Source organism: Schistocerca nitens, chromosome 9 (genome assembly GCF_023898315.1).
Source record: "Schistocerca nitens isolate TAMUIC-IGC-003100 chromosome 9, iqSchNite1.1, whole genome shotgun sequence".
Lineage (NCBI taxonomy): Eukaryota > Metazoa > Arthropoda > Insecta > Orthoptera > Acrididae > Schistocerca > Schistocerca nitens.
The window spans coordinates 268,096,985-268,119,356 of record NC_064622.1 but is presented as its reverse complement, the minus strand read 5'-3'; the positions used below and the strand labels follow the sequence as shown (position 1 = coordinate 268,119,356).

The following is a 22,372-nucleotide window of genomic DNA, read 5'->3' as shown; positions in this document are numbered from 1 at the left end:
AGGTGACAGGTCTGCGTATCAATGTCCTCCGTGGAGCAGGATGTAGCAAGAACGGTACTGTAAGTGCCAGATGGTAGAATGCAGGGTTTGTGACTAGCCAACAACTCGCAAGCAACTGGGTAAGGCACTTTTTCCTTCACCCAGATCTCCAAAAGAGCCTGCTCTTCAACACACACGGGACAATCTTGAGAGGCAGCGGCATGGTTGCCATTCCACTAGGTACCACGAGGAGAAGGAGGCGAAAAATTGTCCTCATGAGCATCCCTACCACAGGTTACACATTTGGCCAGGTGTCAACAGGACATTCGAGTGTGGTTGAAACGATGACACTGGTAGCAGCACATCAGGTTCAGAATGTACGGTTGGACTCTGATAACTTCATAACCTGCTTTCATCTTTGATGGAAGCACCCCTCTATCAAAAGTGAGAAAGAGACCATGCCAGGCATCTACTTTTTTCGTTACCCAATGGACAGCAATGACACATTGATCAGAGAGGTATGTTTGGATTTCTGCCTCGGTCAGACCATTGAGCAGCTAGTGTAAATAACAACACGGGAAGAATTCAGCATTCTATGGACCTCGATACGAACAGGATAGCCATGGACAAGTGAAGCGGCAAGTAGTTGTGCTTGAGAATGAGAAGTAGTCTCCAAAAGCAAAGTGCCATTTCATAAATGAGAGCAGGATTTCACAGGGCCAGCAATTGCATCAATACCTTTCTGAATAATAAATAGATTTACAGTAACAAAGAACTGACCGTCTTCAGCATGTGAAATGCTGTGGAACTGTGATGCAGCTGAGAGTCTCTTTGAATCATTGGCTTCATTCCGTTTACTTTTGGTACACGTTTACTGTGAAGAATATAGGCTCATAGTGAGTAAATCTACATCTACATGATTACTCTGCTATTCACAATAAAGTGCCTGGCAGAGGGTTCAATGAACCACCTTCTACCTGTATCTCTACCATTCCACTCTCAAATGGCACGCGGGAAAAACAAGCACTTAATTTTTTCTGTGTGAGCCCTAATTTCATTATTTTATAGTGATGGTCATTTCTCCTTATGTAGGGGGGTGCCAACAGAAAGTTTTCGCAATGTAATGAGAAGATCCCATCGCAACGAAAAACACCTTTGTTTTAATGATTGTCACTCCAATTCATGTATCATGTCTATGACATTATCTCTCCTACTTCACGATAACACAAAATGAGCTGCCCTTCTTTGTACTTCCATCAGTCCCATCTGATGCGGATCCCACACGGCACAGCAATACTCCAGAATAGGGCGGACAAGTGTGGTGTAAGCAGTCTCTTTAGCAGACCTGTTGCACCTTTTAAGTGTACTTTGTTTGGCTCTACCCACAACATTATCTATGTGATCGTTCCAGTTTAGGTTATTTGTAAATGTAATCCCTAAGTAGTTAGTTAAATTTATAACCTTCAGATTTGTGTCTTATCGTGTAATCGAAATTTAGCGGATTTCTTTCAGTACTCATGTGAATAACTTCACACTTTTCTTTATTCAGGGTCAATTGCCACTTTTCGCACCATACAGATATCTTATCTAAATCATTTTGCAATTTGTTTTGATCATCTGATGACTTTACAAGATGGTAAATGACAGCATCATCTGCAAACAATCTAAGACGGCTACCGAGATTGTCTCCTATGTCGTTAATATAGATCAGGAACAATAGAGGAATGCTGGATATTATTTCTGGTTTACTCAATGACTTTCCGTCTATTTCTATGAACTGTGACCTTCTTGACAGGAAATCACGAATCCAGTCGCACAACTGAGGCGATATTCCATAGGCACGCAGTTTGGTTAGAAGACGCTTGTGAGGAACAATGTCGAAAGCCTTCTGGAAATCTAAAAATATGGAATCAATTTGACATCCCCTGTCGATAGCACTCATTACTTCACAAGTATAAAGAGCTAGTTGTGTTTTGCAAGAATGATATTTTCTGAATCTGTGCTGACTATGTGTCAATAAATCATTTTCTTCGAGGTACTTCATAATGTTCGAATACAGTATATGTTCCAAAACCCTACTGCAAATCGACATTAGTGATATGGGCCTGTAATTCAACGGATTACTTCTACTTCTATTTTTGGGTATTGGTGTGACTTGAGCAATTTTCCAGTCTTCAGGTGCAGATCTTTCTATGAGCGAGTGACTGTAATTGCTAATTATGGAACTATTGTATCGGCGTACTCTGAGAGGAACCTGACTGGTATACAATCTGGACCACAAGCCTTGCTTTTATTAAGGGTTTTAAGTTGCTTTGCGACACCGAGGATAACTATTTCTATGTTTCTCAACTTGGCAGTTGTTCTTGATTGGAATACAGGAATATTTACTTTGTCTTTTTTGGTGAAGGAGTTTTGGAAAATCATGTTTAATAACTGCTTTAGTGGCACCGTCAGCAGTGACTTCACCATTGTTATCGTGCAGTGGAGTTATTGATTGCGTCTTGCCACTGGTGTGCTTTATGTATGATCAGAATCTCTTTGGGTTTTCCGCCAGATTTCGAGACAGGGTTTTGTTCTGGAAATTACCGAAAGCATCTTGCATTGAAGTACGCACTGTATTTCGAACTTCTGCAAAACTTTGCCAGTCTTGGGGATTTTGCATTCTTTTGAATTTGGCATGCTTTTTTCACTGCTTCTGCAACAGTGATCTGACCCATTTTGTGTACCATGGGGGATCAGTACCATGACTTATTAATTTATGTGGTATATATCTCTCAACTGCTGTCGATACCATCTCTCTGAAATCATTCCACAACTTTTCAACACTTACATGATCAGATCGGAAGGAGTGCAGACTGTCTCTTAAGAAGGCGTTAAGAGCATTTTTATCAGCTTTTTTTTAAATAGATATACTTTGCATTTCTTTTTGATGGTTGTAGGAGTTACAGTATTCAGCCTAGCAGCTACTGCCTTGTGGTCACTAATCCCTGTATTCATCACGATACTCACTATTTGTCCAGGATTATTTGTGGCTAAGAGGTCAAGCATGCTTTTGCAACCATTTACGCTTCAAGTGGGCTCATGAACTAATTGTTCAAAATAATTTTCTGAGAAAGCATTCAGTACAATTTCGGGTGACTTTTTATGCCTGCAGCCGGCTTTAAACATATAATTTTTCCAGCATATCGAGGGTAGATTAAAGTCACCACCGACCATAATTGTATGACTGGGGTACCTATTTGAAATGAGACTTAAGTTTTCTTTGAACTGTTCAGAAACTATATCTTCTGAGTCAGGGGGTCGGTAAAATGACCCAATTAATAGTTTAGTCTTATTGTCAAGTATAACCTCTATGCATACTATTTCACACGAACTATCTACTTCAATTTCACTACAAGGCAAACTACTTCTGACGGCAATGAATACTCCACCACCAATTGTATTTAATCTATCCTTTCTGAAAACTGTCAGATAGTTAGAAAAAATTTCTGCTGAACTTATTTCCAGCTTTCTGTACCTATAACTATTTGAGCTTCAGTGCTTTCTATTAGGGGTTGGAGCTCTGGTTCTTTTCCAACGCAGCTACAACAATTTACAACTACAATACCGACCATGTCTACAACTAACTTGCTGTGTTTTACCTGCCCCCTTTTAGACAGACGCCTTTTCTGTGGTTCCCTGAGGCCCTCTAACCTAAAAACTGCCTATCCCTTCCACACAGCCCCTACAACTCATGTAGCCACTTCCTGTGTGTAGAGGACTCCTGACTTATTAAGCAGAACCCAGAAACCCACCACACGATGGTGCAAGTCAAGGAATATGCAGCCTACATGGTCACAGAACCACCTTAGCCTCTGATTCAGACCCTCCACTCGGCTCTGCACCAAAGGACCACAGTTGGTTCTATCGACGATGCTGCAGATAGTGAGCTCCACCTTAATCTCACAAGCAAGACTGGCAGTCTTTTCAATTTCTGCTAGCCACCCACTACCAGAGAGAATCTCCTTCGATGCAAAGCGACATACGTCATTGGTACCAACATGAACCACCATCTGCAGTTAGCTGCACCCTGACCCTGTACTCTTCATGGCATCCGGAAGTAGCCTTTCCACATCCGCAGTGACTCCCCCCCTGGTATGCACACGGAGTGAACACTGGCTTCCTTCCCCTCCTTGGCAGCCATGTTCCTAAGGGGCCCCACCCATTAAGTGCTCCCAACTACCAGCAAACCCACCCTCTGTGAATGCCCAGATCTTGTGGGGGTTGGCCTTCAGGAGCATACAGGAAAGAAGAAGTAAAAGAGGAACCTCAAATGCCGAACCAGAGCAAGAAGAGACGAGGGTGAACAAAGAAAGAAAAAAGGAACAAACAACAGTGGTGAGACTGTTCTGATGATAGCTACTGAAAATACGGAACAAATTCCCAAAACTGCCCCAGACAAGTTGCCCAAGGAAGAGGAAAAGGAACAGCAAGAGGATACACATGCAGCACGGAAGGGAAAAGATGCTGCATTGGCTGGGACCCTGTGGTAGCCAAGCATGAACCCACCAAAGAGCGGCGAGCCCCCTGGAGTTGTTGCTAAAGCGAGATACTACTCTATACTACATCGCCTTCTCAAAAATTTTGGAAAATGATGTCAGCAGTGAAACGGGTCACTAGTTATTGACATCTCTCTTGTCGCCTTTCTTAAAGAGTGGTTTGACAACAACATATTACAGTCTCTCTGGAAAAATACCATGAGTTAGTGAAGTATCACATATTTCAGGTAAGACTGGGCTTTTTACATGGGAATGAACCTTTATTACTTTATTGGAAACACCATCAAAACTGGATGAGCTTTAATTTTTGAGGGATTTTATCTATTTTCTTATTTTAACCAAAACATCCAGGTATTGGTTAAACGGAAGAGCGATGGCTCGGTGGGACATTCTGTCTATCGTATGCCCACTCACACTGATTTGTACTTGCAATCTTCAAGTTGCCATCACCCATCCCAGACCACGAGTGTACTTAAAACCCTTGTGCACAGGGCACATATGGTGTCGGATGCAGAGAATTTGCCTAAGGAACTTGCACATTTAAGGACGGTGTTCAGAGACAATGGATACTCGACCCATCAAATTAACAGGGCCTTCTCAACTAAAGCCAGGAACTGGGAAGTGGATAAAGAGGAGAATGCACCAGCCAAGTCCCTAGCTTTTCTTCCTTTCTTGGAAATATCTACTTCAAGATAGCTTGGATTCTTAATAATTTTCATGTGAAAGTGGTTTTTCGTCTACCTTCTAAGGTTTCGGATTTGCTGGGATCGGTGAAGGATGATTTATTACTGCGGAAGGCGGGAATTCACGAAATACCGCGTCAATGTGGTATGGCCTATATAGGACAGACAACGCGTACAGTGGAAGAGCGTTGTACAGAACATCAATGTTGCACTCGTCTACTGCAACCCAGTAAGTCTGTCGTTGCAGAACATTGTATTTCTAACAGACGTTCAATGGAGTACTACAAAACTTCGATTTTGGCCACAGCAACTTTCTGGGACTCCATTATCAAAGAATACGTTGAAATACCCATTGCGGGAAATCTAATGAACCGTGACAGTTGTTACCAATTGAATAACTCACGGAATCCCGCCTTTCCGAAATTTGCTCAAGACAAAGATGCCAGAAGACTTTGATAGCTATGGCCAGTGAGAATACCGACAGCAGCCGAGTATTGCAGTTCCACCAGCGAGGGCACTGTCGCTGGGCGGTGTGGCCCTTCTGTCTCCGTGACTGCAACACATATGTGCAGTACTATCAGCGCACTATATAAGATGGAGCGGAGAACGGCTTCGTCAATCCTCGTTCAGCTCACCTGAAGATGGCTGGCAGTTGTCGAGCCGAAATATCGTGCAATGAAGTTTACGATGACCAGCTGCAAGCCCGAAATCTTTTTGAACAGTGCAATTCTTATATGTAAATATTAATAATGTAACATTTATTGGTATTTTGTTGTGTAGAGGATTGTTTATTAGTGTTAATTCAATATTTTTCAACAGAAAATATGTGCATAATTTAGATAGTTCTTGTAAAATAATGGTGGACATTCAATGCTATGCTCACTTGCTGTCCCATTAGTGACAAAGTTTTGAAGATGATTATTAGCGTACTTCGTAAACTTCTGATATTCAGATTTGAGTTAATTGTTATGGTTCATAATACAGGCTGACAATGTCTGACTAAACACATTTTTGTGTAAGACATCATCTGTGGCACCCAAAGGACGTATGGTCTAAGAGTCATTCCGTGTAAAATCATGGATATTTTCATGGATCCTAAGGTGACCAATTCAGGATATAGTCTCATATGGTACATAGATAACTACAGGTCTTAATAGAAAAACTGCCAAATAGCACTGTCCTTACTCTAACCATTTTTGATAAATTAAACAATGGAAAACCCAGGATGGAATGTAAAAATATTATGAAAAGGACAGTTGCAACTCACCATATAGCAGAGATGCTGAGTCGCAAATAGGCACAAGAAAAACACTGTCACAATATAAGCTTTTGGCCATCAAGGCATTTGTCGAAAATACACACACACACACACACACACACACACACATTCTTTTGTGAAACAATGTAAAGATTTTCTTCACATAAGTGCTAAAATATTCCCCATTTAGAGCTAGCACTCGAAGAGATCAGCTTAAAGCATACTTTAGTCACTTGAAAGACTCGTTAGAAGGAACTCCTCCATCCCACATATTCAATTATGACAATACAAATTTGACCGATCATACGGAGTATATATATAAAAGGTATTTCGTAGGGGATGTAACTATCCAGAAAGAGTTATAAACTCTACCAAAGCTATTGTGTCTTTAAGGTTTGCGCCTTCGGCATAAGGAGAACTGCTTCCTCCTTTCATGGTTTATCATTCAAAGCAGTTATCGGAGTTGTGGATCTTTAGGAGGACTGAAAGGAACAAAATATGGCAATACAGCAAGTGGGTGGTTTCATGCTCTGCATTTTGAAAAGTGGTTTATGTTGTGGCATGGGCAAAAAATCGATCTGGCCCCAAATGTTTAAAAGGAGACACTCTTAGTAACCATGTGAATATAAGAGTAACCAAGGCATGCAGAACTCATGACATTCATTTTGTGTTCTTGTCCCCAGCCTCCACTCATCCGTGTCAACCTCTGGAGGTTTCAGTCTTTGCTCCCTGTAATAGGAAATGGAGAGCCATACTGTCAGTTTATAAGATGAGAAACTAATCTAGTTCCAAGTCACTTGAAAAAACAGCATTTCCCAAACAGTTGTCAAAACTTCTCATTGCTTTGAACAAAGGAGAGAAAATGAAAGCGAACATCATATCTGGGTTCAAGAAATGTGGCATTGTGCCACTAAATGCAGAAGAATTTTGTTCTAGAATCCCAGATGCAGAAAGAGCTGATGGTAACAGTACACCTACCAGAATTGGTGATTCACTCATGAATTATCCTCAAGCCTGTCACAGAAGTTATAGTCAAGAGTCCATTGAAGAGGAGATGAATGAAGGAGGAGAGCTGTTGCGGCACCAGGAGAAGCTGTTGACAAATCACACTTGGTAAACCACCAATCTCTTCTGAGTGCCTCTGTAATGAAACAAATTGAGAGGACTCTTAGAATGTAGAACACTCAGAGGAATAACCGTCACAGCAGCAATGAATCTGACTGTGCTTTTTCTCTACATGACATACCTGACTCTGAACCTTAACAATATGCAGAACACATGGAAGAAATAGGTAGTCAGGAATTAGTTGATCTCACTTTTTACTGTGAAGAGGATCGTAACTCAGCCATTCGTGAACATAATGAAATTTATCTCATAAATGGCCCCAGATCTTACAAAACTAGACGTTGGAATGTTTGTTGCAGTAACATTCCTGACAAAAAAGGTGTAACACATTTTGTAAACTTATTCAGTTCTACAGAGACAGGCAGTTTGAAGGTGTCATACCTTCATACAACAGACATGGGGAAAAGTCTTTACTTTCCAGATGTGCCGGATCAAGCATCCCTAGATGTGAAAAGAGATTGTGTAAAAAATTAATAATAATTACAATCAAAGCTAAAGCAAATTATTCTTTTCTGATGAAAAAGTTAAACTTTTCTTTTAACTTGCAGTTATGATTAAATGAGTTTAGGCCTAACTATTAAAATATGTGAAAGTCAATTTTAAATTATGCTCATCCATTAGTTAACATAATTTAAATAGTACACGTATTTCACTGTACACCCAGTAATATATTTTAAGGAACTCTGAATTAGTTCCATGTGTATAGTAGATGGAAATAATTACAACCTGTCGTTGACAGGAGGTAATCCGTCCGCTAATACACCGTACACCTCTCGAACTATCGTCAAATGAGATGGGACTTATAATGTGTTTGTATATTTTAAAAAGTTACCTCAATTTTCCCATACGTCTGTAACCGACAGCTACTGGTTAGAAACAATTGTTTATAGGAGTCATGTACGCTATGGGTACAATCTTGCACCCCATTGTTTTTTTCATGGGCTGCGTTCAATTTATCAGTAAACTGCCTGGCTCCCTTATACAACAGGGCAATCGTTTTATCTGTAAAAAATAATGGTGATTATTAATAGCTCAAATCGATGGGCACTGTCACCTGCACTCACGTCAGAACAGACTCAGAAACATATCCATTACCTTGTACCTGTTTCATGTGGTTTTTCATTAGGACGCCCGAGTTCACTTCTTTTTCGCTAATATGAATTTTTTGCTGTGGGAAGAAATCAAAATCGAATGGACACACTCTTTTCGGCATTGTCTGCCAATATTGCGAATATAACATTTACAAACACACACTTTAAAATTTCGCCGCCAATGACGCTTCTGTCCTGTTTTTCGCGGGAATTCCAGAGATTTCAAGTCCAAAGAATTATAGGAGCTGTTTAATGCAAAGATTAAAATTAGAAGCGCCATGAGGGAAAATAAAAGTATTTGGTTAACACAGATGTGAACATAGTATTACATTTACTTAAATAACACATGTACTTTCATGGTTTTTATTTTTCACCGAAGTCTGCATGTGCCACTGTAGTATTAAAACAATCGTCATATGAATAAGAAGGGATGGCGGCGGAAATATTGAATGAAGTTTTAGCCGGGAATGTTGTTGTGGAGGATGTAATTGCCTGGTTGACATTAAGAGACTGTAGTGTTAGTAATTTAATTTTCTTTCTCAAATAATGATTCATATGCTCATGTATTTAGTGTCGAATAACATATTGCGAAGATGATCCTAAACGGTTGTAACTAGTTTTCTTTTTGTAGGGACAATCGTCATCGACGCTGCAAGAGACAAAATGCACAAGAGGAGCATTTATTCTGCACTTTCTAAATTATTTGAGGGAAGAGACATCGAGGTCCGTAAATACGCAATTAATATCAATGTTTAAGAGGTTATCATGCATGGTAAACAGAAAATGAATACTGCTGAAAGCAAAGAATGTTTGTATTCAGGGATCACCTAGAAGTCAAACGTTTTCACTGTATATTAACCATAATGCTTCAAAAGTGTCATTCATTGAATGATAGTAATAAAATGTTGACAGATCTTTCTTTCTTGCGTTGTCTCACAGTATTCCACTCTTTCAGAAGTATAACTATTAACAGAGGAAGCTATACAGATAAAAGCACATGAAAGGCATAGTGATGTGCTACTGTGTGTTAACTTACTCAAAAGATGTCACATGTTTGGAAGGTTTCTGCTTCAAAAAGCATTTTAACATAAAAAATGGTTGTGTGGGATTTATTTCCGCTATCATGAGATTGCTTTATTTCTTTTTTGCCTGCTGTCTTAATGTGTCATCCTTATATCTTGATACGTACATTAGTTAGACCTAAATGAATCATTACTGTAAATTTTATGCTTGTTGATTATCATTTGAAATTTGAACACACATGGTTTTAGTGCAGTAAAGATATGCTGCTTTTATGCCTTCAAATTATGCAACTGATTTTCTATCTGCTGCTGTGCTGCAACAAATGTCTTCAAAACACTGTGGGTGTAAGGTTGTTTGCTTTTCACATGAAACAGTAATTTCAGTTGATTATACACACATCAATGTTGGATCCTAGCATATAGCTTTTCCTAATGTAGTCCGAAATTCTACATTAAAGTTTCAAATAAGTGTATTTGACAGCCATTTGGGAAGTTCATCATTACATTGGCTGAAATGGTAGACAATTTGTCTCTTACTGAATGGTCTTTTGGTGGTTGCTTGTCTCTGTCATTTTTGTTCTGTTTATGTTATAGTCTATTTTCTCTGTATTGTTTAATAACAGGACATATTTTCTTTTGCAGTGTCTATGGCAAGTTTAAATATTTTGTGGGTAAAATTTTACTTAAAGCAGCTGCAGCGTAATGTACTGATGTTGGCGGTGTGCAATTGATCTGGACGAGCACATTGATTAAGTGGGTCAGTGTTTCTAAATTAAGTTGTGGGAGGTGGTAAGTGTGTCATTGTTACGAATAAATGTTAAGCCACCTACCTTCACCCGTGATTTAATTGAAAAACATTGATTCACTTACTCAGTGTGCTTGTGAAGATAGATTGCACATTGCCAACATTAGCACACTATGCCGCCACTGCTGTAAGTAAAATTTAATGGACAGTTCTTTGTAGCATTCATTACTATATGCTTTTTACTAATAGGGGTAAGTAAATAATATCAGTGGCACACCACCAAATTGGTGTTGTTGCATTTATCTTACTGCCATGTAGGTTCATGTTGTAAAGACAGCAGTGAACAAATGCCCAAGCTCCAGATAATTATTGGATATAGATTCTGCCTTTAATGCAAACACACTGTGTTTTCTTGCTACCCCAACATGTTCCAGCACCTCTGTGCCACCCTCAGTGGGTTTTGTTTTATTGAAAACAGTATAAAGGTATCGTAATTTAGGGTGTAACTGATCTAACAAAATGAGGTCTAAAGACAGGTTTTGTTCTTACCGTGATTTTACATTATACGGTTTTGCAGGACCATCTATATGGTGCCCAGCACTGATAGCTTGTCATCTGCAAATCAAACGATATAAATGTGATTTTTATCAGTGAGTTACACCATTCCTTGAAAATATGTTAATTTACTTTGTGAAATTTTGGTTTGTCAAGCGCCGTTTCACTTGTGGATAATGTAGTTGTAAATTTTAGTTTAGAGGACAAAATGTTATCAGCAAAGCTAGAACTGTATACTCTTGAAATAAGAAGAGAGAAGTGCAGGTTATATCTTGTTAGAAGGTATAAATGGAAATAAACTTAACATAATTTGAATAGACCTCTCTGTTTAGCAAGATCACTGAATACCGTAGGCACATTGTACTTGTAGGAGTTAGTAATGAACCAGCCGTATCATTTGATATAGGCTATAGCTAACATTTTGATCAGTGGAAAAGTAGCTGATGAGAGTTTTGTGATATCATGATCTTGTTTCAAATCAAATTAAATTGAGAATTAGCTTTACGGGTTAGTACAGTTCAATTTGTGACAGCAACAGTGTCTTGCACATTGATTCTGTACATGTTATTTCACAGGCATCTGCAAACTTATAGCAATTCTAAACCACATACTTCAGAACTTTGCTAGGTGTCACACTTCCCCAAAATCAGCTTAGAGCGTGGAGCAAATCCTGGAATGCTGATGCTGAAGTCTTGAAGCGACGTTAATGGTCGTAGTCGTCGTCCGGTGCCGGAACGCTGGTGTGGAAGGGTGTCGTCGGCAGGGAACCTAATGATCACCTTTCCACTTGGCCTAACGTAAGCACGTAGGTTGCCACACGTAGCACTTCAAGAGATTTTGAAACGCTTCATTACACGTTGTGACACACCACCTAACGAGTCACATGAATCGTCACACATAAGCAGCACTAATGCGGTATCACCACTAACAACAACAGATAAACCACAAATGTCATTAGGATGAACGTGGGTAGAGAGCTTGTAAGTGGCGCCTGCTAACGGAGAGGTATGCTGAGCTGGTGGGGTGGGGAAACCGTAGCACGATGAGGGTGGTGTGCTGCGAGTAGAGGGGTGAGTCTCAGACGGTGAGGTCTGAGTGGGCTTGGCAGGAACCTGCGGTCTGCACCGGTTAGAAGAGCGGCGCGGTGTGCTGTCGCATGAAGGTGGAACTGTTATATTAGAGCCCTGGGAGCTGGGGCCCTCTGCTATTGGAGCCAGGAGGCGGAAAACCCCAGAATGAGTGTGGACTCGTTGATGGGGCCGGTATAGGCGTTTACTCGAATCGTGAGCAGAGGAAGAAGGCAGAGAGTGGCCAGAGTGCGTGGTCTCTTCAACGGTGGGTGAGGTAGGGGAAAACTCGACGCAAGCAGGTTTAACCCTGTTGAGGGAGACAGTAGTTACTGAGCTCTTAATTTCGATGTCCATTGTGTTACTGGTTCGTTTGACAACTCTGTACGGGCCTGTGTAAGGGGGCTGTAACAGGGCTTTTACAGTGTCATCGCGAAGGAACACAAATTCGCAAGTGTCGAGCGCCTTGGGAACATATGTGTGCAGCGGAGTGTGGCTGGATGGGGGCGGGAGTTGAAGCGTTTTACAGTGTAACCTCACCTATTCTACCAAGGATGGCAGTTCGGACTGTTTGGCGACTGGAGTAGGAGCAACAAGTTTGTCTGGCAGTGTAAGGGACTGGCCCGAACTCTGCCACTAAGCCTTTAAGGTCTTCCTTGAAAGTGGTCCGCAAACCGAGTAAGATGAATGGCAGGGCTTCCATCCAAAAGAGGCCATGGCAACGTAGGACCGTCTTAAGTGTCCTATGCCAATGTTCCATGGGGCCGTTGCTTTGGGGGTGGTATGCTGTTGAATGAATTTTCTTGATGCCGCACAGCCTACATAGTTCAGAAAACAAGGCAGACTCAAATTTATGGCCTTGGTCGGTCGTCAGGTAAACAGGGCAGCCAAAGCGTGAAATCCAATGGTCTATGAAGGATCATGCCACTGATTCGGATGTAATATTGGGTAGCGGGGCAGCTTCCACCCAACGAGAGGTTCTGTCTATAATGGATAGCATGTATCTGTAACCCTCGGAGGGGGTGAGGGGGCTCACCAAGTCAATGTGAACATGCTGGAAGTGACTGGGAGGAGCGGTGAAGCTGCCTTGTGGGGGCGATGTGTGCCGCAAAACTTTATTTTGTTGGCACGGAATGCAGGCACGGGCGCAGGCTTGGCAGACCTGACACACGTCGTGCCAGATGAAGTGCTCTGAAATAAGTCTGGTAGAGGCTCTCACACCTGGATGAGCTAGGTTGTGTAATTTGTCGAACACTTGTCTCTGTAGAGGTTTGAGTATGAAGGGACGCAGCGTACCAGTTGATTCATCACACCAAACCTCGCCTATGACACCGGGAAAGGTGGATCGCACAGATTTGAGGATGAGCTGTGATTGGAAATAAGGTCCATAGTTTCAGTGTCAGCAGACTGCAGTTGAGGCGTCATGTTCAAAACCACTGTACCTGACGAGGTCCCTGGGTTCGCGAGGCTATAGGACTTAGGAAATTCACATCGGGCTGTTGTTGGTGAAAACCGGGCGGCGGCGGCATGTTGTAGAAGGCCATTGTGTAGCGGACTAAGGTCCACGCGGAAGCTAGCACAGTAGTCACATTGTACTCAGTTCGATGGATTATTTGAACTTCGGGGTCACCACTGAAGGAGATATCAAGGTGGTAAGGTAATGACCACAGTTCTCTCTTCTAATCATCAGTACTTTTATTACACGACAAACGTACAGGTCGAAGACTAGGCGGGAACTGAGGTCCCGGAAGTATACAAAACAAAGATCAACTCGAAGACCTAGTACACACATGATGTTCTGACCTATCGATCCATGGATCGACGCCACACCTTCTTCAGATTGAAGATTATACCACATCTCTAATGATCTTGATGTCATGACATGTTAAAGTATCATCCTCCTTTGTGTACATTGGAATGACGCTGTTTTGACTTTTTTTCCCTCTTTATTCTCAGAGTGAATAGTGCTCATTAGTGTAAGATGTGAAATCCTCGCCACAGATGGGACTATTAAAATCTTTGCCGTCAACTGCTGAAGCATTCATAACAAAGAGCCAAAGTATGAGGCACTCAAAAAAAGCAGTGGAGCTCAGAAAGCTGGCTAAATCCAAAATTGACTTCTGCAAGATTTTGAGATAAATCTAGTTGTATATTGAAAGGATAGGCTAATGTAAAATTTAGGTAATGTATTTGTCACAGTACACAAAAAACTCAAATCCAATGAGATAGAAATTGAAGCTACTTGCAAGATTGCTTGAGCAAGACTCAGTATCAAGAGTGAGCATAAACTTGTATGAGCCTTTCCATCAAAGCCAGACACACTCACAGATGTAATCAAAAACATTAGGAAAAACATCAGCTCATTAGTACATATGTTCCCCAGTCATTCTGTCATAATTGGAGACTTCAGGCATCAAACAATTGATTGAGATAATTACTTTTTTGTTAGTGGTGGGCTTTACAAGGCATCCTGTGAAACAATATTAAATACCTTACCTAATCTAATCCAAAGGCCGTAAATTCAACTAAATACCTATGAATTACCATTACAAACAATTTAAATTGGGAAGAATACACAGAAAATGTTGTGGGGAAGGCAAACCAAAGACTGTTTTTTATTGGTAGAACACTTAGAAAATGTAACAGATCTACTAAAGAGAATGCCTACACTATTTTTGTCCATCCTCTCGGATTACTGCTGTGTGATCTCTTGGACCCTTACCTGACATGATTAACATAGTACATCGAGAAAGTTCAGAGAAGAGCAGTACGTTTTGTATTATTGTGAAATAGGGGAGAGAATGTCATGAACACGATACAGGATTTGGAATGAACACCATTAACACAAAGGCGTTTTTCATTGTGGTGGAATCTTCTCACAAAATTTAAGTTGCAAATCTCTAAATGTGAAAATATGTTGACACTGACCTACATAGGGAGAAATGATCATCATAATAAAACAAGGGAAATCAGAGCTCGCACAGAAAGATATAGGTGTTCATTTTTTCCGCGTGCTGTTAGAGATTGGAATAATAGAGAATTATTGTGGAGGTGTTTCGATGAATGGACTGCCAGGCACTTAGGTGTGATTTGCAGAGTATCCATGTACTGTAGATGTAGATAAAACAGATACACTGATGGAAAAAAATTGCAACCCGAAGAAGGAGTTGTGCACCATAAATGAAAGTAGATAGGTGTGTTTCTACACCCGATAGATTATGTCTATTCAGATTTCATGCCAGTTGCATAAGAGTTACGCTGGTAGTGCCACAGTGAAGATGCAAATCAGGTTTGCTTCAAATACTCACTGTAACAGTTGTGAGCGTTAGTTACCTTTGAAATTGGACATGGTGACTTAATGTTAATCGAGAATGCCTGTAAGATGACAAAAGATGCCCTTATTAACACCTCACTGAGTTTGAACACTGTCATGTAGTAGGGCTGCAGGAAGATCATTGTTCCTCCTACAATATTGCAGAAAGACTTGTCAGGAATGTAGCAACTGCACATGATTGCTGGCAGCGGTGGACATGAGAATGTCTCAAGAAGACAGCAGAAGCTCTGGATGGCCATATGGCAGTGCCGAAAGGGAAGACCATAATGTACAGCAATTTGAGCAGCAGTTGGCACAACAGTTACATAACAAACTGCTACGAATCAATTACTTCAAGGACAGCTATGAACCAGATGCCCTGTTGCTTGCATTCCACTGACCGCAAATTACTACCATTTGTGATTTCAGTGGTGTCATGTAAGAGCCCATTCAAAGGCAGGGTGGAGGTCAGTTGTGTATTCTGATGAAAGCTGCTTCAGCCTCGGTGTCAGTGAAGGCCTTCTGTTGTCTAGAAGAAAGCCAATTGAGGGCCTGCGGCCAACCTATGTGTGTACTAGACACACTGGACCTACACCTGGAGTTATGGTCTGGGGTGCAATTTTGTATGATAGCAGGAACACTCCTGTGATTATCCTGCACACATTGACTGCAAATTTGTACACCACTCTGGTTATTGGACCTGTTGCGCTGCTGCTACTAAACTGTGTTCCACAGGATGTTTTGCAATGGGATAACTGGTCACCATACCTCTGTTGTTACCCAACATGCTCCACAGTGTGTTGACATGTTGCCATGGACTACTTGATCACCATATCTGTTTCCAGTCGAGCACATACGGGTCATCATTGGACAACAACTCTAGCATCTTTCACAAACAGCATTAACTGTCCCTCGTTTGACCGACCAAGTGCAACAGGTGTGCAATTCCATCCCATGGACTGACATCTGGCACCTGTACAACACAATGCGTGCATGTTTGCATCTCATTTACAATGGCTTATCTTGCACTTACATTAACCCGTAATCTTGCAATGTTAATCACTTAAACACATTACCTGGACACACATATTTTCGAAATTTTATTACTCCACTTTAATTACTTTTTGGTGTTGCAATTTTTTTCTGTCAGGGTATATTGGATCTGATGGCAACAAATAAATGTGACTTCTTCAAGCATGTTCATTACGAAACTGTTATCAGTGACTATGAGGCATAACACAGGGTATAACAGTATACATCAGTGGTAGTCAACCTAATCCCGACTCTCCACCAGTGGGTGTGTCATCTGTCATGCTGGGTGGGAGGATTATAGAAAAATGTTCATTAGGTTTTCATAAAAATGTTGAGAAAGTATATGTTAAGTAATGACTGTTATGTATCTGCTTTAACTTGCTGTAATTCTGCTTTTATAAATTTTACAAAATAAAGTTATTTCCCTTCTTTATAAACCAGAACTGCTGTTAACTGTGGGCGATTAGAAAATTTTACTACTAACAGTGGTATACAAGTTGGTGGTAGGTAAGAAAGATTGACTACTCATGGCATAGATAAAGGAAAAGCACTTGGCAGTTGAAAGAGCAAAGCCCGAAACCTTCAATGTCTGCAGTAGCAGAATCTCATGGAAAGACCTCTAACAAATCCAAAGTAATTCTGGTTGCAGTATAAAGGCTTCAGTGGCATCAACATTAGTGTCCAGATACCTGAGTATGACACAGGAACTGGAGAATTGCTGAACTCCATTGTTAAGTGTTTCTATACCATGGAAAATTCAGGAGTAGTGCCCCAGTTTAATTTTCACACCATTGAAATATCTCTGATACAAATATTAGTGCCAGGGTCATTGAAAAACAACTGAATTTCCTGAAATTGAATAAAGCTACAAGTATGATGGAAAATCTATCAGAGTCTACAGAGAAGTTGTGTATAAATGAGCTCCTCTATTACTTGTAATGTACCAGAGATCCATCAAACTACCAACTTTGACCATCCGTAGGAAGCAAGCACATGTTGCATCTAGCTGTTTCAGAACCACAAAACATAATTTGAGCTCAAGATATCTGGAACAAAATGACCCTCTTCATAGAATGATGACATAGGCTCACTCTTAGGTAAATAAGGTGGCAGACATTGATTCATTGATAAAACACTGGGAAAAGACAATAAGTTTGCAAAGATGACACTACATAAAATTAAAGAAAAAGAAAAAAAAATCATGTGGTCCATCTTAGAATATTGCACAAATGTGTGGTCCCATACCAAATAGGACTAATGGAGGACATTCAGTGTATACAAAGAACAGTGCACGAATGATCACAAAAGTGTTTCATCCATAGCAGACGCCAACTATGCTCTGAAAGCATACTTACAAAGTTTTGGAAACCAATATTAAATGAGGAATGCTCTAAAGCCCCATATGCGATATTCACGTAGGGACTGTAAAGACAAGATCAGGTTAATTACCATTCACACAGAAGCATTTAAACAACTATTCTCCATTGGCTATGTATCCAAACAGAACAGGAAGGCACCTTAATATTTTCTGCTGTGCGCTTTTCAATTTTTTGCAGAGTATCAGGACAGGTGTAGGTGTAGAACTCACGCCGGCAACTATTTCTTGTCAGAATATTGCAAAATCTAAAACTTAAGTGCACTGTTTGACGTAATGTTGTGAATAGTGAATGGGAGTTTTACTCGGGAGGAATGGTGTTCAGATTAATTTTGTGATGTTCCTATCTATCACCTCTGTTATAAAATTTAAGATAAATTATTTACTTTCCATTTGTGCTGCATTGTATGATAATGGTGTATGCTAGCACCAAACTTCTTTCCTGCGCACATAAAGGATTATGTCTTTACCTAACGATACTCTGAACTGTGTCAGCACTTCGGAATATGCGACTTGTCCAGAAAATACAATTTATTTGTAAGGGCTATACAAATAATCTTACAATTGTTATGACATCATAAAACAAAGTAATATATAAACATGTCAGTTTTCCTGAAGTTTGTTAACTTTATTTATTCAGGTTATCTTGTGCAGACAAGTGAATGAAGCAGAGAAAGGTGACAAAAGAAAGACCATTCTTGTTTAAAGCAGATAGAGGAAAAGGAAGAAAAAAACATAGATATTAAACCCAATATATGTTATATTCGAATTTACAACTAATTTCAGTTTAGACACCATCATCTGTCTGTCATAATATGTCCACCAAATGATGGTCTCTGGACCAAAGTTAGTGACAATATATAATCATAATAATCATCAGTCATTCAATTTTAAATGCTGCGTAAAAGTCACTTCTAGACTTCTTCGGACATTGGGGTAAGGAAGGAAGATTTGGTTTTAAAATTCTATCAACAATGAGATTATTAGCTGAGGAGTGTAAGCTTGGATTAAGGAAGGAAGGTGGGTATGCCCTTTCATTTGTCTTTAGCGATTTGGAGAAATTATGGAAAGCTTAAATGTGGCTGGCCTGAGCGGGATCTGAACTGTCATCCTCCTGAGTGTGACTTCAATGTCTGACATTGCGATCACATCAGTTTTAGGCATTCATCGTTTCGGTGGTCCTAAAAAGTCAATCTTAAATCATATATGAAATGTACATGAATTGTTTTTTCTTTGTACATCTGTCATATGTTGAAGCAAAATGTTGAGAAATCATATAATGGGGAGACGAAATGCAATTTTTATGTCTATTCTGCCAATGCTATTTCATCTTTTGAATAGATACACTTTTGAGAAGAACAGTGTTAAAACAGTACCAGAGAAGGAAAGTTGCTACTCACCATATAGCAGAGATGCTGAGTCGCGATAGACACAATAAAAAGATTCACACACTCATAGCTTTCGGCCATTAAGGCCTTTATCAGCAGTAGACACGCATACACTCACGCGCACACACACACACACTCACGCAAACGCAACTTGCACGCACGTCTGCAGTCTCGGAGAGCTGAAACTACACTGTGAGCAGCAGCAGCACCAGTGCATGATGGGAGTGGCGACTGGGTGGGGGTAAGGAGGAGGCTGGGGCGGGGAGAGGGAGGGATAGTATGGTGGGAGTGGCAGACAGTGAAGTGTTGCAGTTTAGATGGAGGGCAGGAGAGAAGGTGCAGAGGTGGGAGAGGGTAAGTAGCGGAAAGGAGAGAAATTAAAAGACTTGGTGAGACCCTCAGTATATTTAGAGGAGGACTGATCGTCACTGCAGATGCGACGACTACGGGTGGCTAGGCTGTACGGAAGGGACTTCTTGGTATGGAATGGGTGGCAGCTGTCGAAATGGAGGTATTGCTGGTGGTTAGTAGGTTTGGTATGGACGGAGGTACTGATGTAGCCATCTCTGAGGTGGAGGTCAACATCTAGGAAGGTGGCTTGTTGGGTTGAGTAGGACCAGGTGAAGCAAATGGGGGAGAAGTTGTTGAGGTTCTGGAGGAATGTGAATAAGGTGTCCTCACCTTCAATCCAGATAGCAAAGATGTCGTCAATGAATCTGAACCAGGTGAGCAGTTTAGGATTCTGGGTTGTTAGGAAGGATTACTGTAGATGGCTCATGAATAGGTTAGCATAGGATGGTGCCATGGAGGTGCCCATAGCCATACCACAGATTTGTTTGTAGGTAATGCCTTCAAAGGAGAAGTAAGTGTGGGTGAGGATATAGTTGGTCATGGAGACTAGGAAGGAGGTTGTTGGTGTGGAATCCATAGGGTGTCTGGAAAAGTAGTGTTCGATAGCAGTAAGGCCATGGGCATTAGGAATGTTAGTGTACAGGGAGGTGGCATCAATAGTGACGAGCAGGGCACCGTGTGGTAAAGGGAAAGGAACTGTGGAGAGTCGGTCGAGGAAATGGTTGGTATCTTTTATATAGGAGGATAGGTTCCAGGTAATAGATTGAAGGTGTTGGTCTGTGAGAGCAGAAATTCTCTCAGTGGGGGCACAGTAACTGGCCACAATGGAGCGTGCTAGGTGGTTGGGTTTATGAACTTAGGAAGCATGTAGAAGGTGAGAGTGCGGGGAGTAGTAGGGATAAGTAGAGAGATGGACTCTGGGGAGGAGTTCTGGGATGGGCCTAAGGAGTTGAGTAGTTACTGGAGATACTGCTGGATTACTGAAATGGGATCACTGTGGCATGGTTTGTAGGTGGAAGTGTCTGACAGCTGACGGAATCCTTCTGCCACGTAATCATAGCGGTTCAAAACAACATTGGTGGAGCCTTTGTCTGCAGGTAGGATTATAAGATCGGGATCAGTTTTTAGATGGTGGACTGTGGTTCTTTCTGCGGATGTAAGGTTAGTATGCATGTTGAGGGATTTGGGGAATGATGGTGAGGCAAGGTTCAAGGATAATAAATTCTGGAAAGTTAACAGGGGGTGGTTTGGAGGCAGTGGGGATGGATCACAGTTGGATGGAAAAGTGAACTGAGTTAGGCAAGGTTCAATATTGGTCTTTGGTTGAGTCTGATTGGTCAGCTTGGTGGCGAAAAAGTGTTTCCACTGTAGGGACCAGGAGAAGGAGAGAAGGTCTTTAACTAGTCTTGCATGGTTGAATTTGGGAGTGGCGCAAAAGGTGAGGCCTTTGGAAAACGACTGACATTTCTGTGGGACTAAGGCTTCTGGAGGAAAGGTTCATGACTGTTGCGGGTCTGATTAGGTTTTGGGTTCGGTGTGGTGGTGGGAGGAGGGAGTTTTGGAGGGTGGGGTAAGTGTAGTAGGTCTACAGGGTTTGTCAGCTATGAGGGGGCGTGGGGGAGGTTTGGAGGTTGTTGTAGAAGTGGTGGACAGTGGTACTCCGAGGCGGGAGTAGGAAGTGAGCAGAATGGAGAGCTTTTGCAGGACTATGTTGGTAAGGGCTAAGTATTGGTGGAATCTGAACAGGCGGAGGTCATTGTGGAAGGAGGGATGGCAACCAGAGATGGGTAATTTTATGGTAAGGCCATTAGGGGGGATTTCATGAGCTAAGCAACAACGCAGGAACAGTGTGTGGGACTGGGATCTGGCTAGGGATAAGGAAACTTTTCTGTATTGATGCAGATGGAAGGAGCAAGGATCCATGGTGGTGGAAAAATACGAAAAATTACGTAAGAAAGTAGACTTACGTCCGAAAAATTATTTAAAAATACACCCAAATACATGTGAAAAGTACGGAAAGGGCGAAATGGATGCACAGGGGGAAGAAAAGAGATGCAATTTGAGGAAGACGACGATAGTGTAGGGCGATAACTCACTAAAATTGGCGAGAAGTCACAAAGGTCACAGTAGAGAATAACTAATCTAAATATATGTATATTACTGTGGGTAGCAGGTTTGAGGCCAGATAAGCGTAAAGAAGGGGGACGGCAGATGTGACTGGATGAGGTGGGTTTAATGGGTGCGAACAGGGATAGAATGGAGAAAGTTTGGGGGGTGCGGAGGGGTTCGTAGTTAGAGATGTAAGATCGTGTGGCACCGGAAAAGTGCGGGAGATAACATGCAAAAATACGGGAAATGACACAGGGAGCATGATCAGTTTTAAGGAATAGGCTTAATTATATCGGCGGGAGTAATGTGGGACATAAGATGCTGCACCAACAATCAGCGTGGTCTTGAGGCCGTCTGTTGCTCGCAACCAAGTCGGTTGATACAGTGTGGCTCACAAGTAGAGTGTACCCTATGCAAAAGAAAGTAGTTACAAAGGAAAACAGCACAGGGTTAGGATCAAAGAAAAGCCGTCAGGCAAAAATCAAACAATGGAATATCCAGGATGTAATGTAACAATACCAGAGAAGGAAAGCTGCTCCTCACCACATAGTGGAGATGCTGAGTCGCAATAGGCACAATAAAAAGATTCACACACTTGTAGCTTTCGGCCATTAAGGCCTTTTATATATATGACACACACACACACACACACACACACACACACACACACACACACACACACACACACACACACGTCTGCAGTCTCAGAGAGCTGAAACTACACTGTGGGCAGCCTGGATT

The 22,372-nt window shown here is 41.3% G+C and overlaps 2 protein-coding genes across 2 annotated transcripts in view; one reads left to right on the top strand and one right to left on the bottom strand.

Annotated features, from left to right (window-relative positions):
• Positions 1-8,969, bottom strand: part of LOC126202908 (apoptosis regulatory protein Siva-like) — a 32,554-nt gene extending 23,585 nt beyond the window's left edge. The window contains exons 1-3 of the mRNA XM_049936988.1: positions 8,838-8,969; positions 8,679-8,751; positions 8,416-8,585 (exon numbers count right to left, since the gene is read on the bottom strand). Of these exons, the coding sequence (XP_049792945.1) occupies positions 8,416-8,585; positions 8,679-8,751; positions 8,838-8,954 (360 nt within the window). The 5' untranslated portion in view covers positions 8,955-8,969. The remainder of the gene's footprint in view (positions 1-8,415; positions 8,586-8,678; positions 8,752-8,837) is intronic.
• LOC126202907 (codanin-1) overlaps positions 8,953-22,372 on the top strand; it is a 185,846-nt gene continuing 172,426 nt past the window's right edge. Inside the window, exons 1-2 of the mRNA XM_049936987.1 lie at positions 8,953-9,191; positions 9,306-9,397. Coding sequence (XP_049792944.1) covers positions 9,105-9,191; positions 9,306-9,397 — 179 coding nt within the window. The 5' untranslated portion in view covers positions 8,953-9,104. The remainder of the gene's footprint in view (positions 9,192-9,305; positions 9,398-22,372) is intronic.